Source organism: Amia ocellicauda, chromosome 7, assembly GCF_036373705.1.
Source record: "Amia ocellicauda isolate fAmiCal2 chromosome 7, fAmiCal2.hap1, whole genome shotgun sequence".
Lineage (NCBI taxonomy): Eukaryota > Metazoa > Chordata > Actinopteri > Amiiformes > Amiidae > Amia > Amia ocellicauda.
In genome coordinates, this window is record NC_089856.1 from 14,324,996 (window position 1) to 14,350,282 (window position 25,287).

The following is a 25,287-nucleotide window of genomic DNA, read 5'->3' on the forward strand; positions in this document are numbered from 1 at the left end:
CAGACTTCAGCAGGTTTTCTTCCAGGATTTCTCTGTACTTTGCTGCATCCATTTTGCCCTCTATCTTTACAAGGTTTCCAGGCCCTGACACAGAGAAGGATTCCCATAGCATGATGCTGCCACCACTGTGCTTCATGGTAGGGATGGTGTTCTCAGGATGATTTGTGAAGTTAGGCTTGTGCCAAATGTCGCACTTAGTGTTGAGGCCAAAAAGTGCTATTTGGTCTCATCAGATCATAGAAACTTCCTCCACTTGGTCTCAGAGTCTCCCACAACTCTAGCCAAGATTTGATGTCAACAATGGCTTTCATTTTGCCACTCTCCCATAAAAGCCACTTTTGTGAAGCACTCGAGCTATTGTCACAGTATGCACTGTAACTCCTTTAGAGTTGCCATAGGCTTCTTGGTGGCCTCCCTGACTAGTGCCCTTCTCGCACGGCCTGATCTAGGCAGATACACAGTTGTGCCATATTCTCTCCACTCTGAGGGATATTCTGTGCCTTGGAAATGTTCTTATATCCTACCCCTGATTGATGCTTTTGAAGAACCGTAGTCTGGATTTGATCTGAATGTTCCTTTGTCTTCATGATGTAGTTTGTGTTAGGAATTGTAATAACCAACTGTGGGACCTCCCAGAGACAGGTTTATTTAACCTGAAATAACGTGACACACGCATAGCAAAGTAGGTGATTACTTATGCATTCAATTATTTTCTGTTTTGTATTTGTAATTTATTTAGAACAATTTGTAGATTATGGTTTTAATTTTTTACATTTTCTGTGTTGATCAGTGGCAAAAACTCCTGATAAAATCCATTCTGATTTCATGTTGTAACACAATGAAATGTGGAAAAGTCCAAGGGGGTGAATATTTTTGAGAGCCACTGTATATCTGTAGTTAAAGGGGTCTGTTGCCCATCCCATACCGTCCGTCTCTACCCCAGCCGGGCGACAGTCTTTTCCAGCCAGGCCTGCAGAACAACTCCCCCCTCAGCCCCCATCCCAACTCCCCTCAACCCTCTATTGTCCACCCAGCCTGCTCCTTCCCTTGACCCCTGACCTCCATTGTTCTGGCAGAGCGCAGGCAGCTGGGGGAGCGGTGGGGGTCTGAGTGACAGCTGAGGAACAGCACAAGAGAGGAGAGAGGGAGGGAGAGAGGGAGAGAAGGAAAGAAAGGGACAGGGACAGACAGAGGAGAGAGGGATGCATATGGGAGATGGAAGAGAGCAATAGGGAGGGAGAGGAAGGGTGAGGAAAGGGAGATAGAAAAGAGGAGGCAGGGATGCAGAGGGGAGGAAAAAGAGAGACTGAGAGAGCAGGGACAGACAGTGATAGACTCCCTTTCTTCCTTGACCTAACCTTTCTCTCTTTCCCTCCCCCGCACGAGAGGGTATCGGAATGACACATTGCTGCACACAGCAGCACAGAGATGGACAGGTGGAGTGTGCGCGGCTGCCCAGGGCCTGGCCACCCTCCTCCTCCACATTCTTTCTCTTCCATTGTTTCCCTCTGGTTTTATTTGCTTTTAATCTTTTCTTTCGTTTTTCCATTGTTGTTGTGTTTTGCGTACTACAAGACACAGGCTGGCTGACAGACTGCTAGGGTGCTTTTGTTTGTTTTTTTTAAGAGGGGGAGATAAATAAATAAATAAATAAATAAATGGCCGATGGAAATGATTCATCACAGAGAGAGACAGAGGCAGAGAGAGAGGAGAGAGGGAAAACAACTGGAGGAACTGGGAGGGTGAGATGGAGGGAAAGGGAGAAAGATGGATAGAGGACTGAAAGAGTGCCAGAGTTTTGTATGGTCAAACAAATTGGAGAGGAAAAACAAAAACGTACACTCTCTCTCTATCTTGCTTTCTGTGAGTTTGTCTTTAGATGTCTGCTTAATCCACGGCCGCAAGGGGTCGAGGGGGTGGGGGGAGCGGCGGTGGCGGAGGGGATGAGATGGAGTCCTGGTCCTGGGAGCTGCAGGATAAAGCGCGGTGATTAAGATTGTATTAATGGTGCTACAGAGGGGCCGGCCGGCTTTAATCAGTGTCTGTGCGGTAATAATCCCGCTCTTAAACTCCGGCTAACACCAAGCAATCCCCTCCTCTTCTGTCCATGGAGGGGGGGGGGCGATTAAAACAGCGACAATAGCCAACATGTACCGTAATGCACCATGCAGTGCTGTGCTATGTCGTACAAACTAAAATAACGTGATTTGGAAACTAGCAAAACTAAAGTACAACAACAGGATACAACGTAGAACTAAAGCACGCGATGACGTGACGATATACCTTATACTTCACTTGATATCATGGAGAAAAGTACAATCATTTTAAGTAAAATTTACAACAAATAGAAAAATCGATTATTCCTGTTTTACAACTACAATAACAGGTAATGTACAATACAATGGGTCACGGCAGTTAAAGTCGTAACTGTACCATAGGTTATACACCAACACTGTGTACTGATAGCCTACATATCAGTGATATTTATAGTGTGCTGCAAAAATCGTTGAATGTACGCTGACGTGACGACAACAATCCGGAAGTGTTTTGATACCGTTTTTACATTTTCTTGTTTGTTTGTTTGTTTATTTATTTACTTATTTGTAAGTAGAATCGTTTCCACATGGGCTTTACAGTGTTTACAGCTAAGAACCGACGACTGCAAAACTGCAGGCCACACAGGGTTTCAAAGTGAGTTAGGTTTCTGTGTCTTATCCAGAAGGGTGTTTTTGTTTCAGGAGGACTGACGTCACAGATACAAACACCGAACCCACCAAAATAATTAAAGCTTAATTAAATTGATCAGTTCTACCGTACTGTTATGTATTGTATTGTAGGCCTGGCATTCTCCCCTGTCGTGGACTGTGCTGTAGTGTGCTTTATATCTCTGTACTGTAGATTACTGTTCTGTACTATACTTTAAGGCTCTGTAGTGTACGTAACCGAACTGTGTTGTATTGTAGTTGACTGTACTTTGGTGTAGTGTAATGTACTTCAGTGTATCTATTAGAGATGCACTGGGAGCTGGAGGTGGAGGGAGGGAGGGAGGGATTTGGGACACTCAGACACAGGGCTCTTATATAAAGTCCAGGCAGAGAGAGGACAAGCCAATGTTTTGAAAGAGAAGGAGGGAGATTGTATGAGTGTGTCATGGAGTAAGTGAGTTTATATGTGAGTCAATGAATGTTGTGAGTGTGTGTGTGTGTGTGTGTGTGTGTGGTGAGGGGGTGGGAGGGTGTCAGAGTTAAAGAGAGTCTGATCGGGGCTGCCCTGTCAGTGCGCAGAGCTCTCCGCCCCCTTCAGTGGTGAGCCGCTTGCCTTTGAGCCCCAACAATGGAGGGGGGGTGGGGGGGTGCACAGGACAGATGGGGCTTTGGAATGAGGGACAAAAAGACTAGGGGGGGTGCCGAATTAGCAGCTAGTGAGGCTTAGCACTGTCCCACCCCCTGCACACACACACACACACACACACACACAGAAAGAGAGATGGACTGAAACAAACAGAAGGACTACAAATAATGCTCATCTGTCTATCCATCCATCAATGCATCCATCCATCTATCTATCTATCTACCCCTAACTTCTTTGCCTTAACTTTCTCTTTTGTTCCTCCCCCCTCTCCTCTCCTGGTCAGACTGACCACCAAGTGCACGGCCAGTTCTCAGAGGTCAGTGAGGTCAGTGGGAGGAGGAGGGGGGGGCTGTCTAAATGACAAACCTCATGAAGAGAGGGAGAGATGCAAATGGAGAGGGAGGGAAATATTAGGGTAGGATGAGACAGGAATAGAGAGGGTAGAGTAGGGTGAAAGAGAGAGATGGATAGTGGCAGGAGGGAAAGAGAAATAGGGGAGGGAGGGAGGGGGTTTGGAGGGGTGGGTGTTCAGAGGAGACAGAAGGAGAGAGGGAGGGATGGAGGGATCCTGTACCTACAGCAGATGAGTGCAGATGGGGGCTCCTGTGTGTGTCTGGTGGCACTCTCTGGGGGGACATCTGTGCACCTGTTAGCCCATCTGTCTGGATCAGCCACACAGGGGCCAGGAGGGGGCTCCTGAAGCAGCCACTTACAATCACCTTTCAGTTTAGTTGAGTGTAGTTCTTTAGTTGGTTTAGTTGTCTTCTTCTTCCATTCATTTTGAGGCCAATGCTGCTCTACACTGTCTAAACACACTGAAATCAGTACAATGCAATGTGGCACATTAAGGTACAATACAGTATTGTTCGGTGTGGTGTGGTTCGATGCGGTGCGATGCGGTGCAATGCAGTAATACTCTGGTTAAGGCAAAATCTGATGTACTTCATACTGAATTGACACAATAATTAAGATGTTCTTGCAGAGTCCTACTAGGAGCTTTCTCTGCTCTCTCCTGTCTCCCTCTCATTTCCAGTGTCTCTTCTCTCCTCTCTCCCTCATTCTGTCTTCCTGCCTTTCTTTGTGTGTGTGTGTGTGTGTCTGTCGTGTGTATGTGTGTGTGTCGTGTGTGTGTATGCTCTCCTCCACTCTGGGGGATAAAGCAGATTTGAAGGTTTGATGGGAGCTCAGTGCCCAAAGCCCTGCATTAGACACTAATCTGGCCCAGCTTCGGTAGGGGGGGGGGGGGGTGGAGTTGGAGTTGGCAGGGCAGTAATCTCCCCCCTCCCCAATCACTTCCTACTACCCCCTCCCCTCTCCATCACTCCTTCATTCAAAATCACTCTCACACAACACCCATATCCCCTGGTCCCTCCAGACCTATGTGCTGGTGTACCACTCTCCATCTCACCCTCCCTCTGTCCTTCCTCACTTCTCACTGTCAGAGTGTGTTTGTGCGAGTGTGCATGTGTGCGTGTGCAGAGCTCCTAATCATGTTGGAATTGGTGCTGTGGCTGTAATTGCTTAATTGGCAGAGACTACCCTGCCTGCCCAGGCACTGTCCTCCCGGCAGTTAGCCTGTAGTGTGCCTCCCCATGCACATCCCTCTATGTCTTTAGCGCTTCCTTTTTTCTCTCTCCCTCCTCTCCTCTCTTTATCCCTCCATCTCTAATCCAGCCTCTCTGTCTCCTTCATCCCTCCCTATTTTCTCTCACTGTCTCTACCTCTCCTCAAACTTCCCTCTCCCTCACCATGTAAAATGGTCATGTGCATGACAGATGTTACTACGGCAACAGTTGGTGGTGGCAGAGGGGGTGGGGCATCACTGCCATCTGTCCAGGGTCACAGGTGACTGGGGGGGGGGGGGGGTTAGAGAGGCGGGATTCTGGGAGCTACATGGATTAACTGCAGGGGGAAAATATTCTCAAATTGGTATGTGTGGGGTTCTGTAGAGACAACATTTGTGTTGTATATTTTACCATATCCTAAATGATAACCTGAACAAATATGGAAAATGAAAGCTATTAACTCATATTTATGAATTTGTAAATAAATATCAGAATTACTGAGCACTCTGTGCAGGAGGAGAAAGTTCTCATGCTCCAACAGCATACTCTAGTGGCCACTACCAGGATCTTTACCATATGCTGTGGAGAAAAGCTGGGAGACTGGATTTAGCACAGAGTCAAGTTCATATTGTTTATTAGCATGGGTCTCTCATTTTCAAAGCATTACAAAGTGCAGTAACACAATCAGAACACATCCCTATACAATGCACTAACCAGTGCAGACATAATACAGTTAAGTCCCAGGTATGTGATAAAGGGAGGCAGGGTATAGGAGAAGTCACAGTAATACTATAGTGCTAACAGTACATCATTAAGCAGGAGAGCAGGCTGCTGTATTACAGGTACAGTCAGAGCAGGAGTGTCCCTGAGTAATTACCTGAAGGTGGTCAGGGAGTGTGTAGTCCTGCCCACAGTGGCAAGGGCCTCCCAGCACTTGAGGGGGCTGTGGAAGAAGTGGTGGTGCAAAATGAGGTCATACTTTAGACTGATTTGGAGACTTAATCTTTGCAGTGAAATTAAAGAGTGGAGTGGAGAGGTTGGGTTCAGCTGGGGTGACTGGACAGCCCCCACACTGTGCAGTGAACACTGGGTTTCTACTTGAGGGGCTGCTACAGGGGCAGCTGTGGATTTACAAGTTCTAAATGTCATCAGGCAGGGCTGGGGTACCTGCAGATTTCACTTTTGCACAAACTCCTCGTGAGCCCCCTTGCTCTGCTGCAGCATTACAGTAGGTCTGTGGGAGTCATTTGGCAAAAACAAAACATATTAGATAAATGTTTATTTTCAAGATACAAATTTACAGATAAAATGACACAAGATATGTATATCAAAAAACCCTCAATACAGCTAGCAGTTCGGGAACAGCAAGTAGTACAGAGCTGGCTTTAGACTGGGTTCCGGGCTGGGTCTTTGCTGAACAGGGTCAGCAGCTTCTTCCGGGTCAGGTGCACTTCATCCCGGAACTGGGAGATCTTCTGTCCACCCATCTTCCTCTGAAAAGACAAGGGAAGAAAGCAGACCAATGGCAGGCCTTCAGACTAGACCTGTTATGCAGTTCAGAGGATGTAGGCGGCAACAGAGCAAATAGAGGAACCTGATAAAGCACCAACCCAGCAGGAATTGAAACGGAGGGTCAGCATCACTCTGGCAAAAACAGATTAAGAATCAAGAGCTGAATTTGGATTGGTTTTGAATTAAAGATTAAGATAAATTTAAAGTTTTCCAACTCAAGGCCATTAAGTTGGATTCATTTTAGAACCTAAAAGAAACCCAAGAGACTTCATGTCTGAATCAATACAAACAGTGACACTCACTCCTACAGTCTGGGCCTGACTGGATCTGGAGGAAGACTAGACAGATAGGAAGGAAAGTGATCAAAGGGGAATGGAAAGAGGTCAGCACACTCACAATGTAGGTGCCAAGCCGTTCCTGCTCCAGTCTGAAGAACTCAATCACCTGCAGGGTATCAGGGTCCTTCTGCAGGGTCAGGAATCCACAGCGGGGAGAGCGCTTCATGTGCTCAAGCCTGGGAGAGGGGGAGGGGGGTGTCACAGGAACTGGCTGGCAGGGAGAGGCAAAGGGGTAAGGGTCAGGGGTCATACCAGGGGTCATCATGAGGCTCCCAGCCCTCCAGCTCCTTCAGGCAGAAGAAGCAGCACACGACATCCGGCTCGCTCTGGCTGGGACAGTGCACAAAGCCCGCACGTGCCATCTGAAGAAAAAAAAAAACGAACAACCCCCACACAGGTAGAGAAAGTAAGCGAGGATGGCATAGGTGGAGATGACGACTTGAGAGTGGAGTGCAGGAGGTTGGAAGCGGGTGGGGGCAAGTATACAAAATAAAGTCGCTTCCTCCAAGAAGCGTCCATCACAGGGCAGAATTACGCTCACCCGCTCCGGCGTGCACTCGCAGTCCTCTAGGAACGGCCAGTCGGAGAAGGTCTGGAGCCGCTTCTCGAAGCTATACATCTCCCCGTAAGCGTGCAGCGTGGAGAATGGTGCAGAACTGCATTCCGACATCTTTCCACCCCCCAAAAAAAAAAAAAAAAAAAAAGCCTTCAAACTGTCGCCACATCTCCCCGTCCTCATACTGACCTTCACGTTATTAATTACCAATCTGAAACACCTGCTGCTGTGCAGACTAATTTAATTAGAAAGCAAACCCCACCCACTCTCTTTCAATCGGATAAAGCCGTTTTTGCGACTAAATAAATAAACCTATTTTGCTCTGTTTGAGAATGTGCCTAGGATTGTAAAACGCTGTTTTTGACTGAACTTGTTGTTTGTCTTATGTAATGTAGGTAGAACGTTTTTCTGTTTGTTAAACTGTGTAGAGTACTCTTCTTTATTCCGCTAGAGAGACGATCTCAGTACATCAAACTCAATAGGTCGGTTGTTTTGTTAAATTGTTTTAACCCGATATCAAACATGATAATTGATTTATTATCGTTAGCCGTTTAGAACGTCTCATTAACGCCTATGCAAGCAGAGATGTAGTCCCACCGAATTCGTGCTAGAGGGCAGTGTGGATCAATTAAACTGACCCCGTCACCCGCCGTGCCGGTCTCGCGGTTGATAAGTGGTCAATAAACTGTGTACACACTGGGGAAGTAGAGAGGGGCAGCAGAGAGTCTAGGAAAGGGCAGTAGTGAGAGGGGGTGGGGGAAGATTGGAGACAGAACACTCACATACACACCTACGCACACATGTACATGCACAAACATGCATACACTCTCTCACACACACACATGCAAATACACACAGACACGCACACGCAGAGCACGTGCCAGAGAGAGGGAACCCAGGGGAGGTGTCCCTGCAAGCGGCTGTGTGAAGTTTACAAGTGTGTTTATGAGGCCACTGGGGAGGGGGGAGCTGGGGGGCTGTGGTGGGTCACCAGTAACTTGACCCACTGTCCTGAAATCAGGAAATGTGCTTACTGCTCCAAACCTCCCTCCCCTCCCCCTCTGCTGATTCTCCAGGAATCTCTCTCGCTCTCCCTCCTCTCTTTCTCCCTCTCAGTCGTTCTTCCCCTTCTCTTTCCTTCTCCCTCGCCCTCTCAGTCACTGTTACTCTCGCAGTTCAATTCAATTCAGTTACAAATGTCTTGATTGACATGACTAAGTGACATTAGTGTTGTCACCTCATTGACAGCCAGCTCTCATTTCCTCTCCCTCCCTACATTTATAACATTGTAGAAAAATAAAGAAACAGATCAACAGGGACCCACAGGCGGTGTCAGTGGAGCTGTTGTGTGAGGCCTGGAGAGAGAGCAGGGCGGTTGTGTGGTTGTAACAGGACTGAACAGCTGACAGCTGGGGGAGGACTGGTTGGGGAAGGGCAGAGTGTGTACAGCTGAAACAGAGACACAGGGGTTAATACAGTACACACAATTTCACTGACTGACTGGACACTACAGCACATTAACACTGTGACTGGACACTGCAGTACAGCAACACTGACTGACTGGAGATCTTGTCTTCCTCTCAGTCCACTACCTACCTCTACCCACAGGCTGTCCCAATACTTTTGGCAGCATAGTGTAAGTGCTGCAATAATATATGAAGGGTGGGGGGCACTGCTTACAGTTTTTTTTTCAATTGCTAGCAAGCATCAGTCAATACTGAAGCCACTTTTTCCAAAATTCTTCATACAGTCTGCATTGCCAACATGGATCTTGGCCAAACAAACCGCTAATCTCACCTCCACAACTCACTCAAACCAACAAAACACTTCATATAGGTCTCAAAATAAGCTTGTTCTACCAACAATTCTCACTCAGAAAGCATACATTGTCACTCACAACACACTGACCTAAAAAACACTAACAGGAAGCATTACATAAATGATTAACTTATCTTTGCAGTTTGAATGATTTTTCACATAAATCAGTATTTCATTATAGAATAAGAATAACACTTATTCATTTAATTAACTGTACTAAAGTATATGTAACAAGAATGAATCAGAAATGCAGCAATTTGCTTCAATATCTTTAATTCTTTCAATATCTTTGCATATAGTACATTTACTTATGAAAAATAAAAAGTTGAAACAAAAAACAAAATTCCTGAAATAAGGACTGCATTAAAAAAAACAAAAAAATGTATAGTATAAATCACTCGTACTGTACAGTACCGTGAGGGTTCTAGTTCTCCCTCTCTCCTGCATTTGGCTACAAGTTCTCATCAACATCACATCTTATATCTTCTCAGGTGATACATCTTGGAAAGTATCTTCTGGAATGTCTAATCCAACTCTGGCAGTCTTCAGGAGAAGTGTCTCCACACCCTGCATTCATGGCATCCAGTAAGGACATCTGGTCATGTGGATGGTGATCATAAACTTTCAACCTCCACGCAGAGAAAAACTCCTCTATGGGGTTTAGGAAGGGGGAGTATGGAGGCAGGAATAGTACCGACATCCTGGGGTGTGCAGCAAACCAGTCTGTGACTGCAGCAGAGTGGTGGAATGCCATATTATCCAATGAAGGTAGGGGAGTTTCTTGCCCCTTTCTCCTCTGCTGGCACAAGTTGATTGTGCAGGTCATCCAGAAAATAAATGAGCCTCTCTGTATTGTAGCGGCCAATGAGTGGTTTGTGTAACAGCAAACCATCATTGGACAGTGCTGCACACATTGTAATGTTAGCTCCTCTCTGGCCTGGGACATCCACAGTTGCTCTCTGTCCAATCACATTTCTTCCCCTGTGGTGTGTTTTTGCCAGGTTGAATCCTTCCATCTCGGTTACTCTAAAATACAGTAAATCCACAGTTTTACAGTACTTTACATTATGCATAGCTGTGTATGTACCCTGTTTGGTTATTGAACAGATATCTTACCTGGACATACAGTATTGATACCGAGTTCTTTCACACGTTCACCGTTTCTCTCAAAGGGTGCAGTGTACAACGGCTTAATTCTTATTTTAATGTTTCTCTAGGACTCTGGCGATTGTCGTTGTGCGGACCGTATTCACATTCCCAAAAGTGATATTGTCTGCCAGCACTCCGTCCCAAATTTCCTGCAGTTTTATTGCATTGTTGCCAATTACCATGTCAACAATGGCAATTTCCTGCGCACCTGATAATATTCTGCCTCTCTCTCCTGTGGGAGAGTACCTTTGGATCCTACTGAAAAACACAAAACAATATATTTCAAAATGTCAGTACATGTAAAAATGTGAACATACTGTATTGTACTGGATAAGGGTGTCTGCCAAGAAATAAAAATAATAATAATATAATATGTAGTTCAATTATCATTGAAGGATGCACATCTCACCTGTTGTTTTACCAGAAAATTTTTACTATTGATGCAACTGTGGAATGCTGCAGATTTGGTTGCACCCTTAAACCAGCCTCTCTCAAAGAGAGACCATGGTTTACAATGATCAATAATTGTGGCCCTTATCTCATCAGAGACCACCGCTCTTGGTCTTCCTCTCCTTTGTCCTCTATGCATTCTCCCTCTCCCTACCACTCTTCTTTCCCCACCAACCTGTCTTCCTTGATCCATGTTTCCAAACTAAATCATTACGAAGCCCTCCTCTTTTGTCTGTTTGGTAACGAGACTAAAAACAGGACACTTGGGTAGGCTTTCAGCTGAAATTGCAATCAGCTGTTTTTTGGAATGATTAAATATTCTGCTAAGAGTTTCTATATATTTCAATCTGGTTACTGCAGAAATGCACGACATTTGCCATCATTCTGTTTTGAATGTGTTTTTAACAGTTTTGTGAACAGTGTGTTAGCATTTGAAAACATGTGCTGCATATATATAGTTTTGCAGGTGGTGGAGTATGAATGAGAAAAGAGTTCATGGATTTCGGAGTATGTGGTCATTGAATGCATTTTCTGTGAAAGCAATGAAAAATGATTCACAGTTTGGTCCACATACACATCTGTTTCGCAGACTGTGTGAGGAGTTTGACAATGTGACTTCAGTTTTGGCCAATGCATGTTAGCAATTGAAAAAAACTGTAACTGATTGAATGCACTGTTTATACTACTTGCTCGCCCCCCCTCCCTCCCTCCCTCCCTCTCTCTCTCTCTCTCTCTCTCTCTCTCATTGACACTTAACCCCCCCACTCCTTCTCATTTTCCCCTCCTCACTCCTTCTTAAATCTGCCCTCCAATTGACACCCTCCCCCCCGTCGCAGTGGTGTGGCGTTATTGGGTTGCACTCTGCTGGGAGCACATTTGGGTGTTGGAATCTTAGTGCTTCTTTCTCCAGGGACTTAGAGAGAGCGGTCAGTCTCACTGCGTCCAGTAAACACAAGTATATGCGCTGGTGTGTATCTTTGTTTGTTTGTTCATGGACAATTGGACCTACCTCTCAAGGGGAACAGTTTATTATTATTACTATTATAATTTGTTTTATTTTATTTAATTTGTATTTTTTTGGTTACCACAGAAACACACTTGTTCCCAGATTGTGTCTTGGGCCGGTGTGTTAACTGAGGTTTGGATGTTCTATACTCCAACAGTAGCTGCTATAATTTTGCTGTATAGATATATATATAGTTTTGTTTTATTTGTTTGTACAGAAATTTATATATATTTACTGTTGCATTTATTTATTTATTTATTTATTTGGGGGGCCTGTTCTTGTGGGGTATATATCCTGCCCTCTCTTGTGAGAGTTGGGGGAGAGTGGGACGGCACACATTCTGAAAACAAGAAGAGAAAGACAGAAGAGCAGCTGGACGCACACTGGGACACAGAGGAGCTGTGGACTGAAAGAGAGAGGGAGAAGAAGAGGGGTGAAGCACTTTTGGGAGAGAGGGAGAGAGTTAGGCAGAGGTCTGGATGTGGAGTGCAGGTAGGCATGTGTTTCCCTGTCTGTCTTGTATGGTGAGTGAGACTTTCCCCTTGAAGGTGATACTGATGCCCTTTACTGGGCAGACTCGTGTGGGGCTGCTCTGTGGTGTGTGACTTTTTAGTGCTGTTCTGCTGATTAAGGGGGTCAGGGGGTGCAGTGGTTCAGGTACCGTCCGTCCGTCTGTGCGTGTGTGCGGGCAGGCAGGGGTGAACTGGGTTGGTTCTGTGTGTGGCGATGTGTGGTTCTGGGCGCTGACAAAGTGCGGTTCGGGGGAGCGGGGGACGGTGTGTGTTGGTGATATGCGGTCCGTGTGTCTACACGGGGCGACCAGCCCACATGGGAATAGACCGACCCACCGAACCAAAAAAATGGACTGGCCCTTCTGGCATTTGCCAGAATTCCCTGAAGGCCAGTCTGTTTATGATTGTGGGGTGGGGATTAGGCCTGCTGTGTAATGATACACTGGGAGATTGAGTGAGGCTATGGAGTGAAGAAGGGAGGGAGAGGGTGCTCTCAGCTCTGAGTATCTAGCGGAGGAGTGTGAGGGAGTGACAGTCAACACTCACATTCTACACCCTCTCACCCACCTCCCTCTCTCTCACTCTCTTTTCCTTCTGTTGTTTTTTTATTTAAACAGTCACTTAAGCGCTTATAATACTGTAAATTATGAAGGGGAGGGGACATCAGGATACATTTTTGTGAAAAAACACCCCCAAACAACCTCAACCCTGTGATCATGAGCGCGGACCTCTTCTGGCAAACGTCTACATTCATCAGCAGGGTGTGAGAGGACAGAGGGAGGGGTGGTGGTGGGGTTGAGGCAGGACGACAGGAGACAAGGGTAAGAGAAGAGGAACAGTGGGGGAGAAGGGAAGAGAGATGGAAAGACAGAGGGCGGGGGAGTGAGAACAAGAGGTAGGATAGAAGAGTGGGAAAGAGTTGGAGAGAGAGAAATATTTCAATTTCTAGTATAGAGTGTATCATAGTCCATAACATTCCTGCCCAGTGAAAAGCAACTTCCCTGCACAGTAACATATTTTATTTGTATTTGTATGACGAGTATAACCGGCTAGTGTAGTGTGAGAGGAGAGACCCGTCAATATCCTTTAGATCCCAGGTGAATTAGGGCAACGCTGAACGCCTTGTAGTGCTGTTGCACTCTCATCGATCGGCCAACAGAGGGCAGCACAGTCAAGAGAAAATATACCGAGCAGGAGAACCACTGTGTGAGTTCAGTCCAGATGCTTATTAATATTATCGATTTTATTATAATAATTATTATTATTATAAAAAAAATATTTTTGAAGAAGGTACATTATGTATTTCACATACCACACAACTGAGACCGTTTGTCTCCCAGGTTATAGTAACGTGTTTACATAATGTTTACATAATGACGTATAAATTGCATTCCGCTGGGTCAGATCTGAGTTCCCGCTGCCGTTGATGTTGTTGTTGTTGTTTGTGGTTTATTCTTGAGTCAGTGGCTGGTCCACAAATGTCCCGGGCAGAGGGAACAGAAAGGCGGTGTGTAATGATGACTTCCGTGCACCTGTCTGTCTGTCTGATTGTCTGGGTGTATCTGTGAGTCTGCCTGTGTGTGTCCCACATTTCTTCCTCTATCAAATTCAAATTCAACGTGCTTTATTGGCATGACCAAAAAGAATTATTGCCAAAGCAATAGTGACAAACAACAGTTTTGAACATGTACATTTGCATACATAAATACACAATATGTATGTTAAACAATTAACTGATTCATTTCAATTAATACAATTAAATCATAGTTCAGAAAGACATAAAATTGATATTGATAGTAATAATTGGGTGTAGCATAGGTGTCATTGTCTGTGTCCAGGGGTGTCCCTGTGGCAGGCAGCTATATACTGGGCTGCCAGTAATATGCAGCTGGTCTCCTCTCCCAGAAGGATTGGCACTTTCTCTGATTCTGGCAGGTCTGGAAATCTCATATAGAGCTCTGCTATTTTGGGGAACAATTGTGCTTGTAAATGTTCATATTTTTCACATTTTAGAATAAAGTGCAGCTCTGTCTCAACCTCTCGGTGTTGGCAGTGGGGACACTCAGCTGGCTGAGGGGGCTCCTCTCTGGGTTCAGCTCTTGAGCCCTATCTCTCACTCTGTCTCTCTTGTACCTGGCCGATGTGAGCTGTGTGAGTGTGCATTGTGTATGTGTGTAGTGCGTTTCTGTGTGTACAGTATGTTTATGTGTGTAGTTTCAGTGTATAGTGTGTATAGTGTGAGTGTTCAGTGCGTAGTGTGTGTTTGAGTGTCAGTGAGTAGAGTGTGAGTAGTGTAAGAGTGCTGCCAGGGTTCTCTGCTAATGAGCATAATGAGATTAACCTGGCCTCACCCCCGTTCCCTAATAATCCCCCCTTCCCTGCTGTGACTGCAGAGAGAGAGAAAGAGAGCCAGAATGGAGAGGAAGAATGGGCTGGACAGGGAGAGTAAAAGAGTTTTATTATTATAATAGATTTATTTATTTATTTTTAATCTTTGGCAACTACAGAGTGTCTAACCAAAGGCAGAGTCAGGCAGACCTGGCACTTTACTGGACAGGGGCAGAGGGCCAAGAAAGATGGCACACAGACGCGGATAGGTGGCTGACATGAACAGATGTGCAGAGAGTGCAGGATTGTATGTGCTGTGTGTGTGAATTATACATATACATGTATCCATGGGTAGAGAAGACGCTGTACATGGAAACAAGTGGCAACATCTTGAGGAGGCCTTCATCGAGCCATGGAGTGATAAAGACTGATGAAGATACTATAGATAGAGAGAGAGAGAGAGAGAGAGAGAGAGAGAGAGAGAGAGAGAGCAGGAGAGAGGGGGCGAGAGATGGGCGTGCCAGTGATTCGGGGTGACAGGTCGCTGCAGTTGCTTCAGGTTGGGATTGGACCAATCAGCCAAGTGGAAAGAAATTGGGCGGGAGGGGGTTAAGGTCTCAGGCATGGAGGGTGGGGTTAGTGTTTCCATGGCTACAGAGGAAGAGTCTCTGTGGAACGGTGACTTCCATAGCTGTCCAGTGTGTATAAACCTGTCTCTCTCTCTCTCTCTCTCTCTCTCTCTCTCTCTCTCTCTCTCTTCTTCCCTCTCTTCCCTGGTGTCTTCCTCTTGCTCATTGGCTTTCACAGTCTGTCTGTCTGCCTACCCGTCTGCCTCTTAGTCAGGCTGTGTGTGTGTGTGTCTGACTCCAGGGCTGAGCCTCTGACTGGGGATGAAAGGGGTAAAGGGTGAAAGGTGAAAGGTGAAGTCAGAGTTGTAGTATTAGTGTAATGTAGTGTAGTACAGTGTTGTGTAGTGTGGTGTAGTTGTGTTCTGGAGTGTACAGTGCGTCTGTGTCAGAGCTCCAGTGCGTCACGCCTGCAGGAATGCGTGCTTTTATCTCGCACCCAAGTTTACCCCCCCTTGGCGCCATGTTGTGGTCGCTGTGACGACAGGCGGGCCACGATATTAATTACAGGGCCCAAATTACTCCGTCCGTCAGCACGGTGCTGGGCACGGGCTCCATGGAGACATGGGCTGTCAGAGAGCACGGAGACGCACGCAACAGTCACAGACACACACACGCAGTGCCCACAGACACACGCACAGACACACACACACACAACACCCACAGACACACACACAAAGCGCCAACAGACACACACACAGACACACACACACAGCACCCATATACACACACAGCACCCACACAGACACACAGGCCCTCTCGCTCCTTCACCCTTCCTTCTTTCTCACCCAATCCTCACCCCTCAGTGTCCCCATCTTCCTCCGTGCCCCCCCGAACCTCAGCCTGTTTTCCTCAGTCTGTCTCCTTCGCTCTGCACCCCCCACTCTCCCTCTCTTCCTCCCTCTTTCTCTCTCTCTCCCTCTCTCAGGGCAGGTCCGCAGTGTCAGTGGATCTCTCTGCTCCTATTTCACCCTCTCATCAGTACATCCATTAAAGTCCTGCTCTGCCCCCCCCCACCCCCACAAGGAACAACACATTAGCAGCAGGTCCATTGAGCGCGACATGGCCCCCCCTGCATTATTAATGCCCCCCACTACTAATGAGGAAAGACGATCTGGCCCTTACTGACACACAGACACAATTTGCACAGACATACAGTCACACAAACACACAATCACACAATCGCACACACAGAGACAGACACAGTCACAAACTGACACACAGTCAAACAGACACACAATCACACAGAAACACAGCGACACAGACACATAGCCATACCTATACACTATGGGTTTATGCTGGTGTCTCTGTGTGTCAAATTTCGATACATAAAGCATCTGCTGTGTGTGTGTGTGTGTGTGTGGGGGGGGGGTGGGGGAGGGGTTGGGGGTGCGCACAGGTGGAGAAGAGGAATCAAATTTGGTGGGTCTATCAGAGAGTGGGGGTGCAGTGTTGGTGTCGGTGGGGATATACTGGGGTGGGTTGTGGGGGAGAAGCAGAGGGGTCGATTTCTACTGAGGGACTGATTATTTTTTATACTGGTAGGGTTTGTATATTGTATCTTGCGGGGTGTGTGCTGCAGCGACTCAGTGTAAGTGCTTAGGGCAACGCTGTGTGAGGCAGCAGAGACAGGCCACGGCCTCTTAGTATTCACTGCACTACTCACTGACTCACTGCACAGGGCCGGGACTGGGGGAGGGAGAGGGGGGAGCGGGAGGGAGGTAGAAGGATAGGAAGGAATGGAGAGAGAGAGAAAGAGAGAGAAGAGGGGGATTAGAGAGGTTCAGAAAGACAGATAGGGAGAGGGAGAGAGTATTTTTTGTTGTTTTCTTTGCTCCCGGGTTGGTGTGTCTGTGAGTGAGTGTGTGTGTGTGTGACTGTGTGTGAATGTGCGTACGTCTCTTAAAGTCTCCCTCTCCTAGCAGCAGTGTGTTTTTATGCATCCCTTCTTCCTCTTCCTCTCTTCCTCTCCCTCTTCCTCTCTACCTGTCTTTTCTGGCTCTTGCCTCCCCTTAACAGCATTCCGCTGTGCTGCAGAAAGCCCCTCACAGATCGCAGGAAAACTCAATGAATGGATGGAGGGATGGATGAATGAATGAATGAACAGGGTCAGGCGTAATACCTCCAGAACACCCCCAACCCCTCCCCCTGTCTGCCTTTAATACCCCCCCCACCATCCCAGACCTAGGCTGCCTGGGAGAGAGGGAGAGAGGGAGACAGGGAGAGAGGGAGAGCGAGACAGTGATGCAGTGTGCGTGTGTGTGTGTATGTGTGTGTGCGTGCACGTGCACGTGCGTGTGTGTGTGTGTGTGTCACGTTTGAGAATTGCAGCAGACCAAGGTCCAGACGTCATGGCTACTCAGACACTTAACACTAGTTGCACTGCAGAAAAAAACTCAAATAAGAAAATCCTGCAATTCTGTAGAATTCCTGCATAAAGGACCCAGCTACTCCCCCCCCCTCTATCATTGTGTTTCTCTCTCTTTTTTTCCTCCCTTGTCCATTTCCACCTGCCACTCTGTCTCTCTTTATGTCTGTTAGTCTAGCTTAATTCTCCCTCCCTCCTTTTTGCCCTCTCTCTCTCTCTCCCCCTCCATCTCTCTCTCTCTCTCTGCCTCAGCCCCCCCTTCGCTTTTCGAAAAAAAAAAATGTGCACAGTTCTGTCAAAAAAATGTAATCAGATCCTGCTTGTGAGAAGAGAGGATTATAGAAAGGCAATGGGGGGGGGGAGAGAGAGAGAGAGAGAGAGAGCATGCATGTGAGTGCTTTAATAGAGAAGGACAACAGACAGAGGCGGACAGGGTGGACAGGTGCAGCTGTGAGTTAACAGAAGGGGTAGTTTTCTTTTTAAGTAAGGTATGAGAGAGAAAGAAAGAGGAGGCAAAGCAGAGATTGAGGAAGATGAATGGCAATAGAGAGAGACGTAGAAATATGGACATAGAGAGACTGGGAGAGATGGAATGAGAGTCAGAGAGAGATGGGGTGAGAGGGAAGGGAGAAATAGTGGGGGAGAGACTAAGATGGGGAATAGAGAGAGGTGGAGACATGGATGGTGAGAGAGGGAAAGAAAGAGAGAGAGAGAGAGAGGGGACAGTGTGGCAGTAGGGAAGTGCTGTCTGCTGGAGGGCTCTTATTCTGCAGGGATGACAGAGGGGACGGTGCCATGCGATTGGCCGGCTCAGGCTACAGCTCCCACCAATCAGAGCTCAGCCATGTAAGGTGCCTTTAGGTTATACCAAACCCAAAAAACAAGAGAGAGAGAGAGAGAGAGAGAGAGAGAGAGAGAGAGAGAGAGAGAGAGAGAGAGAGAGAGAGAGAGAGAGAGAGAGAGAGAGAGAGCAGGCAGGCAGGCACCAGCTTGAAGCAGTGTCTGAGCCTGTACAAGCTATTGAGTAGGATCTGGACGCAGTGTGTTAGTCTGGAGCAGCACTGGGATTTGTGTGTGAGTGTCGTGTGTTTGGTTTTGTGTGTTTTTAAATTTAATTCGGATTTGTTTATTTTTGTTTTTCCGTCGCTTTTTCATATATATGTTTTTTGGGGGGGATGATGTTTTCACTCATTCCTTGTTCTGCGACCCTGCTTTGATCCTTCTCCTTCAGTCCTTCTCTCCTTCATCTTCCTCTCCATTGGAGTGGGATAATCTTATCGAACACTGACTCGCATGCTCTCTCTCTCTCTGCTGCACCCCCCCACCCCACCCTCACCCCCACTCTGACCCCAACCTTACCCCCGCTGTTCCTTCTCTACCCCAATACAACCTCTCTCTGACCCTGCACCACCCCCCCATTCAAGATTTTTACTCTAAACCAACACAAAAACTGAAAATCTACCGGCTTGCCCCCTGTCCCACCTCCCCTTACTCCTCCTCCTCCTCCCCACACTCCTCCTCCTCCTTCTCTCCGTCAGCGAAGAAAGCGTGACTTTACAGTGGACAGCAGCTGAAACAGAGGTACCTTGAAGGATTTTTTGGGGGGGGGCTGATTTCTGGAAGAAAGATTAAAAGAAAAAAGAAAGAAGACAAAAAAGGAACAGCGGAGAAAGAGACGGAGAGCGGGAAAGCAAAACAAAAGAGAAGCTTTGAACACTTTGGGACCTGCTGTAACAATTTGCTGGGAGAGAGAGACGGCGTGAGAGACACAGAGAGGGAGAGGGACAGAAGTTGCGGCATGATTTTGGGTAAGTTTTTGTCTGACCTTTCGAGGGCAGGTGTCAGTGTGTGTGTGGCTGGGGTGCATTGTGTTAAACTGATCTTTCTGGAGGGTGGGGGGGAAGGTGTCAGTGGTCATGGCTGTGAGTGAGGGGTTGGTCACTACATTGTGTCGACGCTCCAGCGGTCAACATTCTCTGCGGCACACTGCCTCCGCGGGAGACGATGCCTCTCGCTGTATGTCGCTCCCCCTCCCTCCTAAACGATGTCACCCCTGTCAACTGCGTCTGCGTGCTGCCCAGTGTGTGCCGGGTTTGGATTAATATGAGACGCCAGTATGTCTTCATACCTTTCTGTCTTTTTTTTTTGTATGTATTTTGTTTGTTTTGTATTTTTCTTGCGTTGACCTTAACGCTGGTGTGGATGCACATAGGCATCCAGAAAATAGAGAGACTGACAGGCACACAGATATACAGACAGACTGACAGTGGCCACCGGACTGCAGCAGCTCCTGTGAAGCAGGGGGGAGAGGAGTAACACCGGTGTCCGTGTCGCTGGGGTGTGTAGGGGACGTTGCTCACCACAGGTCGGGACACCAGCCTCAGCACACTGGCTGCCTGTCTCTCTGGGCTTCATTACTATTATTATCATTGTGTTTAGGTGCTGCTGTAACTGCTGCAGTTTGGAAGCTGCTCCAAGCAAGCCTTAATTAATTAAACAACCCCAACAGAGCACGACTGTCTTTTGGTAGTGGAGGGGGTGTAGGGGGAGGGGGTGTCTCACCTGCCTGAGTTCTTGTCGGGACACACTTGCTCTCAGACTCACACATGCACACACTCGTTCTCTCTCTCTCTCTCTCTCTCTCTCACACACACACACACACACACACACACACACACACACACACACACACTGACTCAATCACCGGTGCTACAGGGGGCAACATACCTGTATACCTGATCTCAGGTGAGGTCACCCTGAGCTTCTGCCACACAGCCAATGATGCAACAATGCATAGCTTTGTAATGTATGATTTGAGAGAGAGAGAGAGAGAGAGAGAGAGAGAGAGAGAGAGCTTGAATAAACCATTTGTATTTTTGCAAAGTATATATAGATAGATCAAACAAACATATCAAATCAAACAAACACAAATAGTTTCTGTAAGAATTAGACAAGACATTTTCCAGTTAAACCCATCTATCTGAGTGCTGCACAATATAGCCCAACTCACTGAAGTCAACACAATGCAGTACAATATACTGCAGTAAAATACAGTAGAGTACAGTACAATACAGCCACACAATAGGCCAGGAAACTCCTGTAAAATAGATTTTTAATCTCAGTGAGTTAATTTCCTGATTAAATAAAGGTTAAAAACAACAACAACAACAACAACAATACAACCCACTACAGCAAAATCCAATCCAATACAATACAATACAATACAGTACACCAAAATCTTTTCTGCATGGGGCTCAAATGATACGTCAACACATCTGCATCAGTCTGGAGCTGCCAATATGTGTTATTTAGTTGTGTGTGTATGTGACCTTGTGAACAATAGAAATGCAAAACTGAGGCTTGTGCACCAATAAACATTATTATTAGTATTATTAATAATATTATTATTATTATTATTATTATTATTAAGGGGTGTTAGACTCTCTCCCCCTCCCTCCCTTCTACTCCCTCCTTCCTTTTCCCTCTTTCCCTCTATCTTCCTCTCTCTACCTCACTCCTTTCCCTCCCTCTCTCCCATCTACCCCCCTCTTCTTCTCTCTCTCTCTCTCTCTCTTTCTCTCTCTTGACCTTGCGTTAATATTGCCAGTTTGTGAAAGTGTATCTGAGTGGCTGGCTCTGGGTCCACAGATATATATAGTCCAGTGTGGAGTATACAGAGGTCGCCCCCGGTCCCTTGCTGACTGCCCTGCTTCGGGCTGCAGTGCATGGCTTGCGCTCTCTTGGTCTGTCTGGCCGTTAATCTGTCTCTCAGTCTGTAAGTTTGTGGGGCAGACAGAGAGAGAGGGAGAGTTGGGAGAGAGGAGGAGAGGACAAGAGGGGTTTAGGGGGAGAGGAGGAGATGAGGGGAGGAAAGGTGTGTGGCTGGGTGCTCATGGTCCCGCAGGATCGGGTGAATCCACAACACAAAGCTCTGTTGTTGACGCTGCCCCACTTTTTTTTTAATTAAACCTTTTTCCTTCTTTTATTTCTCTCTTCCCCTCTGGCCGTCGCTCTCCCGTCTCTTATCTGTCTCTGTCTCAGTGTGTGTCTGTCACACACACAAACACACACATATGCATACACACGCACACTGAATTGCACAGGTGAACAGGTGGCCAGGTAAGCAGGTGGTCTGTGAAAGAGCTGAGCTGCAGTCTGAATGACAAGTGTGTGTGTGTGTGTGTGTGTGTGTGTGTGTGTTTCTGTATGTATGCGTGAGTGTGTATATTTTCTGCACAGACAATTATCCCTGTATTTACATTGCAATCTCATGTTGCATTGCTCAGTCCTTTGTCCCCTGCACGGTGGCTGGTTGGTCCAGTGCTGTCCCAGATGCTCAGAGACACAGCCACACACCTGCTCAGGACCTCAATGGGCCGGCAGAGTAAACATCAACACTGACAATAAGAGTCACAATAATTACAAGCAAACACAGGGCTTCCCATCTCCGTGTCCCACGACATGCATGAGGCATCTCTGTGTCTCGTACACCTGATTATTCTGCCCTCTCTCTCTGTCTCTTCCACTCTCTCTGTCTCTCATTGTGTCTACAACTCTCTAAATCTCCTAAACTTTTAAGAACCAGCAATACATTTTATTATTATTAATAATAATAATAACCTTTACCCTTCCTTAAATTATATAATTCCTGTGAGCAATATCATGCATTCCACGTGTAATCCTTACTCACAAGGGGGCAGGAGATCAGGGGCAAGTGCTTGTTATCATCCGTCTGTCTGTTGGCTGGCCGGAGGGCAGCTCTGCTGTGTGCGTGTCAGCATTAGGAGTATGGTAATTTTAAGAGCTTGTGTTAAAGGCAAGTCTACCTTTTCCCGGCTATGTGTCCTTGCAGCCACCTTGCTGTCTCTCAGCCTGGAGGTCACACACAGCATCTCTGACAATGTGCTTCGGTTGCGTTCTGCCACAGTGATTCATTTATTTATTTAGTTATTTATTTATATGTGTGCCCTGCCTGCAAAACACCAAGCATACATGAGGAGCCAATGCCAGTGCAGCCCTCATGGTACCTTTCACTTTGAGCTCGTTCAGCCCTTCTCGCACTGTACTATGCTGTGAAAAAGACAGAGAGAGAAAGACCAGGAGAGATAGATGAAGAGAAAGACAGGAAGAGACAGAGAAAGAGGGAGAGCAGGAGAGACAGATGGAGAGAGATACAGACAGGGCGAGATGGAGCAAGTGGGAGCAGGAGCAATGGGCAGAGAGAGACCAAGATAGAGATAGGGATAGATGGAGAGAAAGAGACACAGAGACAGAGAGAGACAGGGAGAGACCAAGATAATGACAGTGAACTGGGACAGGGAGAGAGAGAGGTACAGGGAGAGGCAGAGAGAGGGACAGGGAGATGGAACAAAAGGGAGAGGGATGGATAAGAGAAACTTTTAGGAGGAGGAAAAAAGAAACACTAATCATAATAAATGGCTTTGATCCCGAGGCTCCGCTAGGATTCGCACGCAGAACTCCCCTGGGTCTTGTTGTCAGCTGGGTAGAGTTTCACTGCCGCTCCAGCAAAATCAATTCTCCTTGAGACACAGGCCGGGGGAGAAGGGGGGCTGCAATGTGATAGCCACCCCGGGGACAGACCGAGAGAGAGAGAGATGGAGAGAGCTGGACACTCAACACCTGACTCTCTGACACACTCCGCTGTGTTTGCACACTCAAACACTGACACACTCACACACACACACACACACACACACACAGACTGTGATGTGCTGTGCTGTTCTATAATGTCCCTCACTGCACTGTGAGGTGCACTTCACGAAACATGCCCACCCATGCACAGAGCACCAATGCTACAGTACGAGTGTGTGTCTGCGGAGTGTGTGTAGTGTATGAGTGAGCTGAGCATGTGCAGTGTGTCTTTTTTTTCCTTAAACTTTCTAAATGAATTTATTGCAACAGTGTAATGTGAAGCTTGCTTTTATTTTGGGGGTGGGGGGTGATGTGAATGAGTTTATAAGCATCTGGGCTGTTCCTGCAGGTGTGCACACCTGTGCTGAGCTGTGTGAGCTGAGGAGAGAGAGAGCGAGGGGGGGGGGGGATAGTGAGGTGGAGAGAAGGAGAGGGGGAGGAGGAAGGACAGCGAGAGGGAGGGGAGGGAGAGGGAGAGAGAGGGAGAGAGGGAGGAGGAAGGGGAGCGGCAGCGAGAGGGAGAGGGGGAGGTAGAGGGGGAGGGGTGAGAGAGACAGAACTTGATGCAAACCTGAGGCCTCATCAGTGCAGGTACTCTACAGGGTAGCGCCTGGCCTTGGCCACACTGACCGCAATTAAAATCTGTTAATATTTCAGCTGGAATCCTAAAGCTCCAGCTCTCAGAGAGAGGCAGTGCCGGGGTGAGAGACGCTGGAGTGATATGTAACACTCAGTTTGGAAGTGTAGTTTAAAAGTGTTTCTTTTACAGAAGGGAGATGAATGAACCTGACTTGATTGCAGATTCTTTGTGACTTCAGTGCAGTGTGTGTGTGTGTGTGTGTGTGTGTGTATATATATATATATATATATATATATATATATATATATATATATATATATATATATATAGTAGGCTCATAGGCTTATGCAGTATACACTGCTGTGTCCAGACACGCAGCTTGGGCCCGGGGTGGTGTAGTGTAGGCATGCAGTGGGGAGCAGGGTGTGTCTGATGTCTGTGCAGGTGGGGTTGTGTAGGATTCCCTGCCCTTGGGGGGTAAGGGGAAATGAAGGAGGAGAGGGTGGGTGCAGGCTCATAGGGACCCAAAGGTTTTCTGGTTTCGTGTGGAGTAAATTCAACCATGCAGACATCACAGTCCCTCAAGATTGTAATAATACTATTTATAATAATAATAACAATTGATCTGCTGTTCTGTTCAGCAGGATGATTTGGACAGTCATTGTTTTCTGGGATGGTACTGTGTATTATTGTTATTGGTGCTGTTTGTATTTGTTCTTATTCTGGGGTTACTGTACAGTTACAGAGGGCAGTGACGTGTCCCAGTATTATTCTCAGTCTGGCCCTATGGAGGCCTGCTCCTCTCAGGGGTCAGAGGGCAAAGTTCACATCTTGTTCCGGAATGGGAGGGAATGGACCATCACGTAAAGCTGTGCTGCCTGTCAATCACACACAATCCGGCAGTGCCAACTGCAACTGCTCTCGCCATCTCGATCTGTTCACAGTTCTCTCTCTTTCTTTCCCTCCCTTCCCCCATCCCTCCATCTCTCAAACCCAGCATGTCAATGTACTGCAGCCTCCACCAGAACCCCACCCCCCACCCCCAGCAGCCTGTGATCTTGCACTGCTCCCTCCCACAATTGTTCTGGCTGTTTGGTTGGTGGCTGTCTGTGCTTCCAGTTGAACCCTGTGCCTCCTGTGTCATCTCTTCCATTCTGTTACCTGTTCCCCTGTTCTCTTCACACACACACACACACATAGCATACACACACACAACTCACACAAACAGCTCACACACACACACACACACACACACACACACACACACACACACTCTGGGTGAAAAGCAAGGAGAGTGACCTCTAGCATAGCAGCATCTTTCTCCTCTGTCATCCCTTCCTCTCTCTCTCCCCCCCCCTCTGTTTCTATCTCAATTCAAGGTGCTTTATTGGCGTGCCATTGATGAGGTTTTGCCAAAGCCTTTACAAAAGAAGATACAAATGATCAATAGAAACAGGAATAATAATAATGTGTTTG

The 25,287-nt window shown here is 47.0% G+C and overlaps 2 protein-coding genes across 2 annotated transcripts in view; one reads left to right on the plus strand and one right to left on the minus strand.

Moving 5' to 3' along the window:
- Positions 1–6,180: 6,180 nt before the first annotated feature.
- On the minus strand, positions 6,181–7,474 carry birc5b (baculoviral IAP repeat containing 5b). Its single transcript, XM_066710395.1, has 4 exons — positions 7,308–7,474; positions 7,019–7,128; positions 6,825–6,942; positions 6,181–6,409 (listed from the first exon to the last, which is right to left on the minus strand). The coding sequence occupies exons 1-4, from the start codon at positions 7,434–7,436 to the stop codon at positions 6,302–6,304; spliced, it is 465 nt and encodes a 154-aa protein (XP_066566492.1). The 5' UTR covers positions 7,437–7,474; the 3' UTR covers positions 6,181–6,301.
- An 11,081-nt stretch (positions 7,475–18,555) lies between these two features.
- Positions 18,556–25,287, plus strand: part of znf385a (zinc finger protein 385A) — a 52,480-nt gene continuing 45,748 nt past the window's right edge. Inside the window, exon 1 of the mRNA XM_066708621.1 lies at positions 18,556–19,387. Within this exon, the coding sequence (XP_066564718.1) occupies positions 19,378–19,387 (10 nt within the window). The 5' untranslated portion in view covers positions 18,556–19,377. The remainder of the gene's footprint in view (positions 19,388–25,287) is intronic.